This window comes from Rhipicephalus microplus, chromosome X (assembly GCF_043290135.1).
Source record: "Rhipicephalus microplus isolate Deutch F79 chromosome X, USDA_Rmic, whole genome shotgun sequence".
Classification (NCBI taxonomy): Eukaryota; Metazoa; Arthropoda; class Arachnida; order Ixodida; family Ixodidae; genus Rhipicephalus; species Rhipicephalus microplus.
In genome coordinates this window covers 408,297,527-408,310,890 of record NC_134710.1, presented here as the reverse complement: position 1 = coordinate 408,310,890, position 13,364 = coordinate 408,297,527, and the positions used below count along the sequence as shown (strand labels likewise).

The 13,364-nt window shown below is 44.0% G+C and overlaps 1 protein-coding gene across 2 annotated transcripts in view; it reads left to right on the top strand.

Moving 5' to 3' along the window:
* Window positions 1–13,364, top strand: part of LOC119160969 (uncharacterized) — a 71,508-nt gene that overhangs the window by 39,245 nt on the left and 18,899 nt on the right. Inside the window, exon 3 of one of the 2 annotated variants that reach the window (XM_037413263.2) lies at window positions 12,921–13,025. The exons of the other annotated variant lie outside the window; for it this stretch is intronic. Within the exon in view, the coding sequence (XP_037269160.1) occupies window positions 12,921–13,025 (105 nt within the window). The remainder of the gene's footprint in view (window positions 1–12,920; window positions 13,026–13,364) is intronic. 2 annotated transcript variants of the gene reach the window in all.

The following is a 13,364-nucleotide window of genomic DNA, read 5'->3' as shown; positions in this document are numbered from 1 at the left end:
CCACGGCGCCAAGCTGGAGGTGGCTGTGTTATTTCAACAAAAACTAAAAGAAAACAAAAAATACACATCTTACACTTCGTTTTCATACTCTCATTTATAGCGCCCTCAAAGTTATCTAGTTTTACTTCAATGTAACGCAACGAGCAAGCAAGTATAGTTTAGGTAGTGCACAAAAAAAAGGTACAACTGCAATGTCCTGTTCGTACCCAAGCATAATGCTTGACACTCAGTGAACACGAAACCCTGAAAGCAGCTTGCTTCTCTAATACCCCCACCGATACGGCAGTGCAGAAAGTAAAAAACAAAAACAAATACAATTTTTTGATACACTAAGGGTGCGTCTATGACGGCCAGACATTTCGTGCGGAATGCTGCGAGCTGTCTGACACGGTATGTCTAGGAAAACTGTCAATTCATTGGCAGTCGTCACCGTCGAGGCAACGCCGAGGCGCCGCACTCTTTTATCTGTGCACTGAAGTGAAGCAACCGTCACAGGGTGTGTGCACCATTTTTGTTATTATATTTTATTCATTGCTACGTCACTGCATATGTCATGCCGAGACTTTTGAATTCTTTAAGGTCGATATGCCACGTGGTGTCGTTCACGCGAACTAAGCCGCTGGTGTCCAGAAAAGCTGGATATGTTCAGTTGGTTGGTTGATTGGTTTATAGGACGTGTGCCAAAGTGATAATTACAATCAACTGGGATTTTTTAACAACGTGCACTAAAATCACCCGATAGAGGGGCCTCTAGCATTTCCTCTCCATAAAATGCTACTGCTGAGCTAAATTCGAATCCACATCCTTGGGGTCAACTGCTGGGCATCGTAACCACTGCACCACTGCCAACGGGCTATAACTAATTCAATAAAGTTAGCACGCTACTTTGTTATGTCAAAATGTTTGGCCATTCATGTAAAGTGTAATTATTGAGTAATTATTTTTCACACAAAATGGATTTAAATTTTTTTTTAATGAATTGTGTGAAAAAATTTGTTTTGATCTTAAGAGCGGACAAGCACATTTACAATTTGTTGCTGTGCCGATGATGCCCTTGTCGCAGAGGCGACACACCTTGAAAAAATGAAAATAAATGTGCTGTGGTATTCGGTCTAAGTCAAGCTCTCACACTCTCTATGCTTGTTCAGACCAAAGGTGGTGCAGCTGAGTGGGCCTTTTGAAGCTGTGAGGCGGTGATTACATGCATCTGTTCAGACGCCACGGGTCCTTTGGCTGGCTTCACAGCAAAGGAGGCGGGCATCTTTCGTTTTTGCGCACGTGTCGCTATTACCTGGCAATGCCTCTCCCAAAGATGGATCAGCGCCACTGCCCCATGTCGTTCTGAATGATTGTAGCAAAGCAGCGAGCTTCGGCGGGCAACAAAAAATTTTTTCTGGAGTGATTGAATTCGCTGTCTCATTTTCTTCCCGTTTTCGGCGCCTGGATAGGGGGTTTTCAACACTTTCCACTTTGCCGCTTGGGATGCCCCATCTTCGGTGTTAATGAGCTTGTATTAGCGCTGTGAACTTGCCAGCATAACTTCAGATGTTGCCCGGAGCAACATAACTCCATATATGCCATGTTCAGCAAACTGAGCTGCTGCTCTCTATTGGGTCACCTGAGTGCAGCGTCAGCATTTTTCAGATGCCAGAATTACAAGACTTCTTTGCTTAAAGATCGCACATAAATGTAGCAACAACCTCAGTCACAGCAACTTTATTCATGGCCACCATATTTTTTCTTCTGGCTGCAATTCTGCATTAGCAAAGAATCAAACAAGATAAAATACAGTGAAATTTCGGTATAACAAACTTTAGGGGACTGTGGAAAAATGTTCGCTATATTGAAAGGTCGTTATAGTTAAAGTCTGAAAGTTCACCTTTAAAATAACATTTCAGTAACGCAAACATCCTACCTTCGCAACAGTACGACTTTTAAGGCATTTCTCACAAGAATGCGCACATTAACGTAAAACAAGGCACGTTTATTTTAAATAGTTCGTGATCGTTTTTTGACAGGTGGAGCACAAACTCTGCATCACGGAACGATTCTAGACCATCCGCATTTTTATGCACTGCTTCGGTTGCTGTGCCTCTTTTTTCTATGAATATGCGGAGTTTTCTCAAGTATTCCAACGCATCTGTTACCGAGACAGACTCGTCCCAGTCCTCAGGTGCTGCCATGACACCGTCGTCCGTCCATGTCATCGCTGCAATCCTCATCGTGAGTCTCTGTGCCCCGGACGCTCAGCAGGATGTCATTAGTCTTCAGCTCTGCTGATGTCTACGTCACCTCGTCAGACTCGACATAGTCGTCCAATGTGGCTGAGGGATCGACGGCTAGCTGCTCGGCCACCTCGCTCCAGAGCTCGCAGGAGCTTCCCTCTGCTGCCGGTTCATCACTTTGTGGTTGGCCATCTGTTGTCATCAGGCCGGCCTTCCTCCAGCAGTTTTGAATGGTGGTGGATGTGACGCTCCGCCATGTGCCTGTAAGCATTTTCGCAGCCTCTCGGATGTTGATGGCTGTCCGGCACTGGAGCTGAAGCCGGTGACTTCAAGAATAGTAGCGAACTGCCGCACCTTTTCCTACAGCATTGGGCCTGACACGGGCACATTCTGTGCTCTTACGTCTTTAAACCAAGTGAGCACAGCTGAGTCAATATTTTGGAAGTTGCCAAGGAGCAGTTGCTTTCTTGATGGGGCAAGCTGAGATACTTGCTGGTGCTTCAAGGTCTTTTCTTTGTATTTTAGAATCGTGGCGATCGTCGACCGCTCCACTCCACGTTCTTTAGCCACAATGGCTTGTTTCATTCCACCTTCTATTCCTCGAAAAATGTCTACTTTGTCGCTCGACGAAAACTGCTTCCGCTTTTTCGCTGTAAAAGGGGATGTTGAGTTCATGGCAACACGAACGCGGGCACACACTTCTAACACAAAATACGCAGAGAAAACCAAGATGGAGAGGCCTGAAACGAGTGACAGCACGTGAACTAATAAAGCGTACAAGAAAAACGCTATGCGTCGTCATCGCCTCCTTATCATAAAAATTTTTTTTTTCTTCCCCTGCACCGTCTCAAGTTTTCCCAGCCCATGTTCGCATTGTTTCTTTCCACCTTGTATTTCTCGAAGAATGTCTTAGTCGCTCAATGAAAGATGCTTCCGCTTTTTCGCTGTCGGAGGGGTTGTTGAGTTCATGGCAACATGAACGCCGGCACACACTTCTAGCACAAAATACGCAGAGAAAACCAAAATGAAGAGGCCTAAAACAAGTGACAGCACGTGAACTGATAAAGCATGCAAGAAGAACGCTATGCGTCGCCATCGCCTCCACATCAGAAAAAAAACTTTCTTTTTTCTTCTCCTGCATCGTCTCAGGTTTTCCCAGCCCATGTTCACATTCTGTTTACAAAACCTGATGCATCGTTGCCTCCGCAAAAGAAGAAAAGTCCTCCTCTCGTGTTATTCTTCTCCTGCGTCATCTCAGGTTTATGCGGGAAGGCGTCTGCTCGCGCTGCGTCATCTGCTAGCTTAGATCTCCGACTGCCATGACCTATACAATGAGTGAAATCTGAGAATTCTCACATTTTTGGATATAAATTCGTAGTACTTAGGTGCTATTAAGATGACAAAGGAATTAAATAATGATCGTTATTCTGAAATGTTTGTTATCCTGAAGTTCATAGTAATGAACTACTTTTACATGGAAACTATAAGCAGTTGGCACAAGATTTCTTAAAACTTCATTATTCTGAGATGTTCGTTAATGTGGTGTTTTTTGTAACAACATTTTACTGTGCATAATTACTAATTTTGTGACCAGAAGTTTCGCTTGGTAGTTTTATCATTAAACACCAGCATACGTTCATGAAGTTAGTAGGACTGCAGTGGGTAGTTGGAACATTTGTCAGCTTTAACACTTAAAGTCATTGTAGCTGAGCACTGAGAAAAAAAACTTTCATTTCCAACAGATTCTGTTTATTGTGATTGGTCTTAGTGCATATTCAGTTTTTTTTTTTTTGCACCAAATCCAGGATAGCTTCTTTTGTCTTTTGAGGGTCAAGAGAGAGCTAGCTTTTTGGATAGCTATAAACAAGCGGCGACTTATGCTTTTCGGCAGAAAAGATTTCTTCCATGGTACTGGCCTTGTCTGTAACATCATTTTCCTGAAGAATCAGTATTGCTTGCTAGATAGGTGAGGAGTTGTTCCATTTGGTGTTGGTGCTCCATAGATAATCCTGCTCATCACTTTGCCACAGGGTGACCACAAAAACACTCAAATCGGTTGCTGACACAAGGCATGCAGTACGCAGAATGTAGTAATACTAGACTGCTTCAGTACGTGAGACGTGCCCATGCCTTCCCCCTCTCTCTACGTTCTCCATGTCCTCAGGTTGACACTGCCCACTCCAGCATGTGGTGTTTTAAATCTGATGGTGCGCCAGAGCAGGTAGTTACGGCTAGAAAAGACAGGGCAGTGATTGGGTGGCTGATGCATCACGCAGTTGACAGTTCAAAGAACACGTTTGAAAAATGGCATGTTACTCCAACAATGGACAGCTGTCACATGCTGTGGTTTCAGTTTATTGCTTTCATCTCCCTTTGCAACAGCACTGAAACATCATTCTGTTTAGATTGTGAACAAGTATGCTTTGCTATGTAGAGCTAAGTATACTTGGTGGTCTATCGATATGATACTATAAAAAGTAACATACTTTATTATTTTCAAAATTTCGTTAAACTGACGTGTGAGCTGTGTGTGTTCCTATAAACTCGGAACACTACAGCAATGCAGGCATGTATCTGACATAGTAATATTTTGCTAAAGGTAATGCATCCAATAATTTGCCCTTTCGTAATGTGGCCAACTTATACGACTGACTGTCTTGACCAGCCTGGTTTTCGCTGCATAGGTGAATATGGATACGAAAGTAAATATGTTTGAAATTTTGTAATAGCAAGTTTTTACAAATTTTTGGATTTCGATATGTTATGAAGCATCGGCAGGTAGTACATATGCTCAGTGCAAGCATCAGAGGGTCTTTCGCTTATATGAAAGCAGCTTTTGTCAACAGCTGCTACATACTGTGCTGCTTATTTTTTTATCAGCACTGTGATTCGATAGGAATTATTTGTGCCTGTTATTTATGTTGACAAGACATTCAATGTAATGCATGCACTTGGTGTTAAAATTTATGTGGCTGATGCCTGGAAATCACATAATCTAGTCTACCCTACTAGTTTAGATAGAACGTCGGTATTTAGTGTAGCTAAAAGTCTTACAAAGTTTAGCTGAGAAAAATTTCCACTACATGCACTAATTATATAAAGAGTTAAACACCAAGTACCATGGCTAATTTTTTAAATGTTGCAAATTGTGTTCGTGTGAGGGTATGCCCAGCTCATGATAATTGTCTGCTCATCATTCACATTAAAAGTCGAGATGTGCGAATAGCAAAATTTTGCATGCGAAGGGAATTCGAATACTAAAGTGTGAGTGTGAATGGAATGGAGTATTTTCTTCCCACCATACCTTTTCTTCCCACCATAGTCGCCAAAATATGCCATACATCTTTTTCTCCTACATTGTTGCTGCCGCGAGCTGAAAGCCTACAACCGTAGCTACACTTCGCTCCCCTATTCGCATCGATGCCTTCGGCCATCGGCGACTAGGCAACCCGCTCTCTTGCGTCTGTGCCCTGCGGGGGATCGCTCTCCGGACACCCAATACACTGCGTTCTACGGGTAGCACTAAAGAAGTTGCCGCCCGGTTAACTTTGACGCTTTGAGTATTGTTCTGGAAACCCTGAATACAATCTTGCTTTAAGGCTATATAAAATTGAGCACATGGACTGAACAGACAAAGAAGGGGGGCAGAAGCTTGTTTGTTCGTGGAATGTTTGAATGTACCTATCCGGCTCTTGGCCGATCCTCTTGCGTGGGTGTGCGCCACAGATTCAAGGAACTTGATGACGCCATGTTGTGGACGACATTGCGCTGAGCATCAATAAAGTCTTCAAAGAGATTTCCCTATGTTGTTGTTGGTGCCGAAGACTCGGGAAGCCGGCCTTCATCTCCCCAAGCGGTTGCTTCCGATCAGGGACGTCTTTCTGCTGCCAGACTGTCATGGAGCATGCGTCGAGCCCAGAGTATGAATGTTACAATGGTGGTTCAAATGCTGCGCCCCCACGCGGCGCTAATAGTTGTGTTGAGCTGTGCAAGCCTGGCACAGCAGTGGGGTGGCCGTTTTGGGAAATAATAAAACAGTTCATTCTGGGCTAAGGGCTCAAGACGTTCTCGTGTTCTTCGCGGGCCTGATGGCCTACTGTTCACGGTTGTCACTACCGCCTGGCCATCAGTTAATCTACTCATGTAACAATGAGAATTGTGAATGAGGTGAACCAGCTAATCCACTCTACACAGTTTGACATATCGATGCTTCACGTCCTCCACAGCTGGTTAAAGGCGGTCCCGACGGAGTTAGCCGCGCTGAACGCTGAGCGTGAAACTTTCCTGACAGACGAGCAAATGACAGAAGACTACGATGCCATCCCAGAACGTGAAGACGCTGCTACCAGTGCTTTGGGCCTGCTCGAGGATCACAAGGACAGGGTCAAGGTTTCCGCATACTCCCTTCGACGGTGCATCCACCTACAGCTTCTGATAGGGACCCGCCAACGACCTCGGCAACGGACACGCCACAGCCTCAACCTGACTTTGGCGCACAGTTGCCAATGCTTGTACTCTTGCGCTTTGATGGCAGCGTAACTCGGTGGCAGCCATTTTGGCGCATGTTCCGCCACTTCGTTCACGATAACCTGAGCTTGCTTAATGTGGATCAGTTTGACTATCTGGTCTCTCTACTTGACGGAGCCACTGCTTAAGCTGTTACCGGCATAAAAGCCACGAATTCATCGTACTGCGACGCACTTCACATATGAACACAGTGGTTTGTAAATGCGAACTAGATTGAGCAGAAAAATTTAATGGCTCTGCATCTTGAAACCCGCTCTGTCGTTGAGCGACGTGGTATCATTACGGAAGTTGTATGACGAGGTTAAAGTCAATTAGCCTGAGAGACTCGCAAGCCTTGGAGTGAGCGCTACGTCACACACTGCCATGCTGAACGAGGTACTGCAGAAAGTCATTCCCGCACACATCGTTATTGACTGCTACAAACGGGAGAGCCAGGTCAGGTTCAGTCTCAACGAACACCAGCTGCACCCAGCCTTTGCAAGAAGAGACAAGTAGGCTGCTTCAATTTCTTTTAATCAAAGTTGAGCATCGCGAGAGAAGCGTACAGATCTCGACTCCAGGTCTCATGAACAATCGTAGCGATACTACTCAGAGCTTCCACAAGCCTCTGTTGCCTCTGGCTGCCAACATTCTCCACAATAAGGCAAATACTATTTATTCTACGTCCTGCGTTTTCTGTGCGGCATGTGACCATATTACTGAAGAATGCACCAGCCACTTCTGCGTAGCAGAGACAGCAGATGTTCGTTGCTACAAGTAAACCGCCAAAGGGCACCTGGCACAAGACTGCCACCGCAGATACAATGCAAAGTATGCAAACGTCATCATGCATCTACGATGTGCACCGTGGGGACAACTAAAAGTACACGTGCAGGAACCGATAGTGCTTCTAGCGCTGGTATGTATGTCGCTATGAACGGCACGACTCCTGCACTCTTATCTGATGTCATCCCTCAGACTTTTTGAATTTGGCTGCGTTTTCTGTGGGGCTTGTGACCATGTTACTGAAGAATGCACCAGCCACTTCTGCGTAGCAGAGACAGCAGATGTTCGTTGCTACAAGTAAACCGCCAAAGGGCACCTGGCACAAGACTGCCGCCGCAGATACAATGCAAAGTATGCAAACGTCATCATGCATCTACGATGTGCACCGTGGGGACAACTAAAAGTACACGTGCAGGAACCGATAGTGCTTCTAGCGCTGGTATGTATGTCGCTATGAACGGCACGACTCCTGCACTCTTATCTGATGTCATCCCTCAGACTTTTTGAATTTGGCTGATGACACTGGTGCATTGCTGTTACTTACATGGTATTTTGGGCAACAAGAATCAAAGAACATTTCTGCGAGAAGACGTTTACAGAAAGCTCAAGCTCGCTTAGTTCAGGAGATGGATTTGGTCACATACGTGTTTGGACATCAGCTAATAGCCCTGGAGCGTGAGGGTTGTCGATGTTAGCCTTCGGAGTAAACACGACAACACTATAGTGCAAATAGAAGCTGTCATAGCTCCTTTCATCTTCGGTGATGTCATTGAATCTTCAAAGATGAACGTCATCAAGTCATTATTGCAAAAGGTGAACCATTGGTAGATGCAGTTGTTTTCCCAAGCATCACCTGCGAAACCGGAGTAAGTCTTCTGACTGAATCAAATCAATTGTGGAAGGTAATGTCAAATAACAGTGAAGTTCATTGGTTGCCGGATAACATAGCGTCATTCGCTATGAACACGAAAATGGGGGGGGGGGGGGGGGAGGGACTCTGGAATGTCATCCGTGGAGGACCAAGGGGACAGTATGCGAGCACTGATATCTCCGTCCTGCAAACAGATGTCAATAAAAATTAGGATTCATCTTGCTTATCACAAAGGGTTCTGGAGCTCGATACCAGTGGTATTACAGAAAAGACATTCCCATTGTAAGAAATCGACATAAGAGGGTTCAACAAAGCCATCAATTTCCAAAATGGTCGCAATTAAATTATACTACCGAGAATATCAGCGAACTATCATGGCAGGGTTGCCATTTCCTTGAAGAAAGAAACAGTTGAACCTTCTGTAAAAAGTAGGAGGCTACACAAGAAAAACTAACATGCGGAGAAGAGGGCCACTGATTAAATGTCAGAAGAAATTTGCCAAACAGGTACAACAAGAACCTCAGTTGTGTGTGATGCCTTTTTGAACAAGGAGGAGAGTGCCTTCAATGTCCAGCTTAAAAAAAGAGTTGAGGACAACGATACATCTAGTGTGAGCTCTCCCTTCGAGAGTGCGACAACTTCAGAAGACCGTAACTGACCTGAATGGCTGCTGCAATATCAGCATTATGCACACCTCAATCACAGTGGCATGCATCGACGCCATCGTCATGGTCGCATTTATGGCACTCTCGCTGAGCTATGTGAATGGTTCTGGTCACTAAGATGACACCCACGTGCTACACAAGTGCGCAGTAATCGTGATGCATGCGTGTTATTTTGACTCAATGCTCTCTCAACAGCTACACCACCTATCCAAAATACAGTGTCGCAATCAGAGCTGCATCAAGTCAACAGTGTCTACAGTGTGGGGCCAGTGGTTGTGGGGGAAGACTATCGTGAAAGCCGTGATAGTAATCAACTGAAGTCGAGGCTTTTGATACACATTATTTTAGGACTTCTCTACACTCGTGGAAATAACATGACAATTGTAGCTGATTGTGGGGAAGATTTGTGGAAGGATTTTACAGACTGTAAAAGGCTGCCTTCGGAGAATATTAAGGAAATGTAAGTGAACTTGTCGGGGCGGAGGATGTAGAAAATTCGCGCAACACGGACTGAAGAGACAAAGAAAGGTAGCGGGGCAGAGGCTCGTTTATTTTTGCACTGTCCCAATTTACGCCAAGTTGTGGACGACACTGGTCTGAGCACCAGCAAAGGCTTCAGAAAGATTTTCTCACAAACGCATAACACTTTCGAAGGCAGAAGACGATCACAAGAAGACAAAATCAGCACCTTCAGCAAAAAACGAGGATGGTGGCTCGCTTGCTAATTGGTGTACTCGCTTTGACAGATCTATGGAATTGCGGTGGCGGCGACTCGGGGAAGGGTGCGGAAATGACCATCTTGTTTTGAGCGCGAAAGCATAATATATGTTGGAGAGCCAAGGAGTCGACACGACAGCTTTAATTTATGTAATGCTGCCCAGCCTGGTGAAATGACTATCTTGTTTTGAGCGCGAAACATAATATGTGTTGGAGAGCCAAGGAGTCGACACGACAGCTTTAATTTATGTAACGCTGCCCAGCCTGGTGTATTCCTTCCAGAAGTAGCTAGAGTGTGTTTTTTTTAATTGCATGGCATAATATATGTTGTTTTAAGGAGACTCCTTTTTCTAACTCAACAGCCCAAGCTCGCATGCAATATATGTAGACTCAAACTATAAATGTTTGCCATTTTTTCCACATTAAAAGGGTAGTATATTTTGTAGTCGTTATATAAAATGCAAAAATAATACTGTGTGGTTAGCACTGGGTACATGAGACAGCCAGCTATCACTACAATTATATTTTAATTAGTACCCTGTAATGATTTTGCAGGAGTATTAGGGGCATAATTAACCTAAATTATACAGAGTATACTAGTTGAAGTCGTGACACTGAAAAAAGTTCCGAAACACTCACAAGAATACATCTTGTGTGAGGCAGGTATCTTTACAATAACCGAAGAGACAGTGCCTCATTTATGGTCAATGTATAACTAGCTGAAACGAGCCGGGCCGGGCCCAAACATTTCGGGCCCAGGCCGGGTATGGGCTGTATTTAAAAACACCAGGCCGGGTTCGGGCAGGTCAGAGCATGAAGTTTTTGGCCGGGCCGGGCTCGGGTGGGAAAAATCGGCCTGTGCAGAGCTCTACTTCAAAGTGCAATTGCAGAAAAAAAATTGGGAGAGGATTCTTTAGCATATTCTTATGACATAGCATCATGAAATTGTTTCATTTGGCTAGCTTGATGAAGTACTGGCAGGGTGGTGTTTCATAGTTGTCTTATCAAGAAAGGCAATGCAGAGGCCAAATAATGTTTACGTACATGATTTGGTGCAACCAAAATGTTGCCAACAACACCTGACACGTGAAGGGCAAAGAAAATTTCCTCAGCCTCCTCGACTCTTTCCACTTCAGTGGAAGCCCAATTGATGTGGTGGATGAGAGTGTGCTCCCTTCGAGTCCAGAGTTCCAAATATGACTCGGAGATGTCAATATATAAGAGCATCTGAAATTTCAATGCTCAAAATCTTCAGTGTCTAATTTTTTGGCTTCGGGCCCAGATTCCCCCCTCTGCCGCAGCTATCATCCTCATATTGGAACAAGCGTTTTCTTGATTCAATGTAATTGCAACCGTAGTGAAGCCAAAAAGGCCACTTTGCAGCAATACTAGAGTGGTATGGGCTGAAGCATAATAAATATTTGAAAGGGCCACTGTTAATTTGACGCTGACTTTATTTGTCTTCGGCAAGTTCGAATAGATTGAATACTAAAATTTAGGTGTCCATTGAATCGAAGAGCAAGATTTATTTGAAAAATATTCAAAATTTTGAGTATTTGCACACGCCTAAATAGAAGGTGATGCAGTAATTTTGTGCAAATGGGCATAAGGCAGTATTTACAAATGGACTTAAGTAGTCTACTGTACAAGCAATAACTTAGCTTGCTACATGCGTATCAATTTCGATTAAACAAGCTAAGGTCGCACAGCGGCTTGTTGATAATCTATTGCATCCGATGTATAGCACATCCAGGACGGGACAGAGCAAGAGACACATTACACGCTAACAGCACTAACATTCAACAATGCAGTTTATTCCAAGAATCAACAGGACATAGTATACCCTAACTCAGTGTGTGCCACGTGGTTAAACAACCAATCGTACATCTAATTTAAATTGTGTCACACTCGAATATTCTATTTCTTTACCTCATAATGATATGGAGGGTTTACTAATGCACGTGCTACTAAACTTGTCAATCAATTGCAGTTTTATAATTAGCTTTGTCATTTCATTGTTGCTTTTTCCGATGATACTCGTGTCATTAAAGAGGTGCTGACATGTGTACTGCTTGTCGTGCATTCTGAGAAATTCCTGTGCTCATTGAGCCTCTCTTTAATACTTGTACTGGTTTGATCCACATAGCATGCACCACGCATTAATGAGATCGGGTAGATGGCTCCTCTTTTGCGAGATATGAGACTGTTACGATGGTTCTTATCGCCTACACTTTTTTCTACATGCTCCCGTTTAGTCTCTTGATCACAGTTGCACTTTTCCTTGCCACGAATTGCCATAATTCCTAGCAATTCACATAACCTGAAGAAAATTGCACGACATGGCGACGTGCATTTTTTTGTTTTCTTGGCATCGAACAAGCTAAACAGTTTTTGCCAAAAGACAGAACTGGAGCGCACAGAAAAAGGTGTGTGCTATAAAAACCATTAGAACAGACTTGTGCACAACACAGGAGTCAACTACTGGATATCAATAACATATGGTGCATGCTATGTCAGTTAAACTCGTAGATGTGTTAACGATAGGCTCAGTGACCACAGGAATAAAGTTGCCAAGGCTCAGCAAGAGGGGTTTGTCTCAATCAACTACAAGGAGTGTGCATGCCAACCCCTCTTCATTTACACGAGCATTATTAAAAAAAGCAGCAACAAAATGACAAGGGTAATTGTCAAAACACAATTAATCACCACAATTGGTAGCACATGCGTTAGTAAACCCTTTGTATCATTATCAGCTAAAGAAAAAGAATATTTGAGCGGGACATGATGATTTACATTAGATGTATGATGGGTTGCTTGATCGCATTGCTTCTCACACTCTAGGTAAGGGTGTATATACTGTAGATTTTCGGAATAAACTGCATTGTTGAAGGTTGGTACTGCATGTGTGTTATGTGTCCCTTGCTTTGTCCTGTCCTGAATGTGCTATACATATGATGCTATAGATTAAGTGCCCTGTCTGTAATTGTCAGGAACACATAACCATCACCAATGTTGGTCAGCAGTTTTTCGGCTCATAGCTACCACCTCTTCTTTGTCTTGCTGGCATTTAGAAAGCAGTTGAATGACACCTAACGACTTTTTCATCTGCCAGTACTGTCGTTCCATGAGTTCCCACTTTTGCATCTTCAGCACCGCAGTTCCCATGACCAGCAACAGCAGCTCCTTCGGAAGGATGACATTCCCGAGTCTCCTGGCTACACGTGTTATTTCGAGCAACAGCACGATAACAGCACGGTGGGTGTGCACGTTGCAGACAGCATTTGCTGAGCTGTGAGTGGACTGTAGATTGCGCAGCTCGATTATCTCGCATCACATTTTGAAAGGGCTGCACAAAGCAGACACATTAAGGAAAAAGAATTTGAGATCATTCAGTTGAGCTAAGGTGGATGAAAAGCAGAGCTGATAGGCACTATGCCTCCTATAAATGTTGTCCAAGGGATGAATAAGTGTAGAGTTTCATTTAAACTGTGGCCTTCCCTAAACTGCTGTTTTCAGGCATCACTGGCAGTGTGTCTTCTTTCTAGCATTCATCAGCACTTTTAACGGCCCCTTATTAAAGGGCTCATGGCAAAA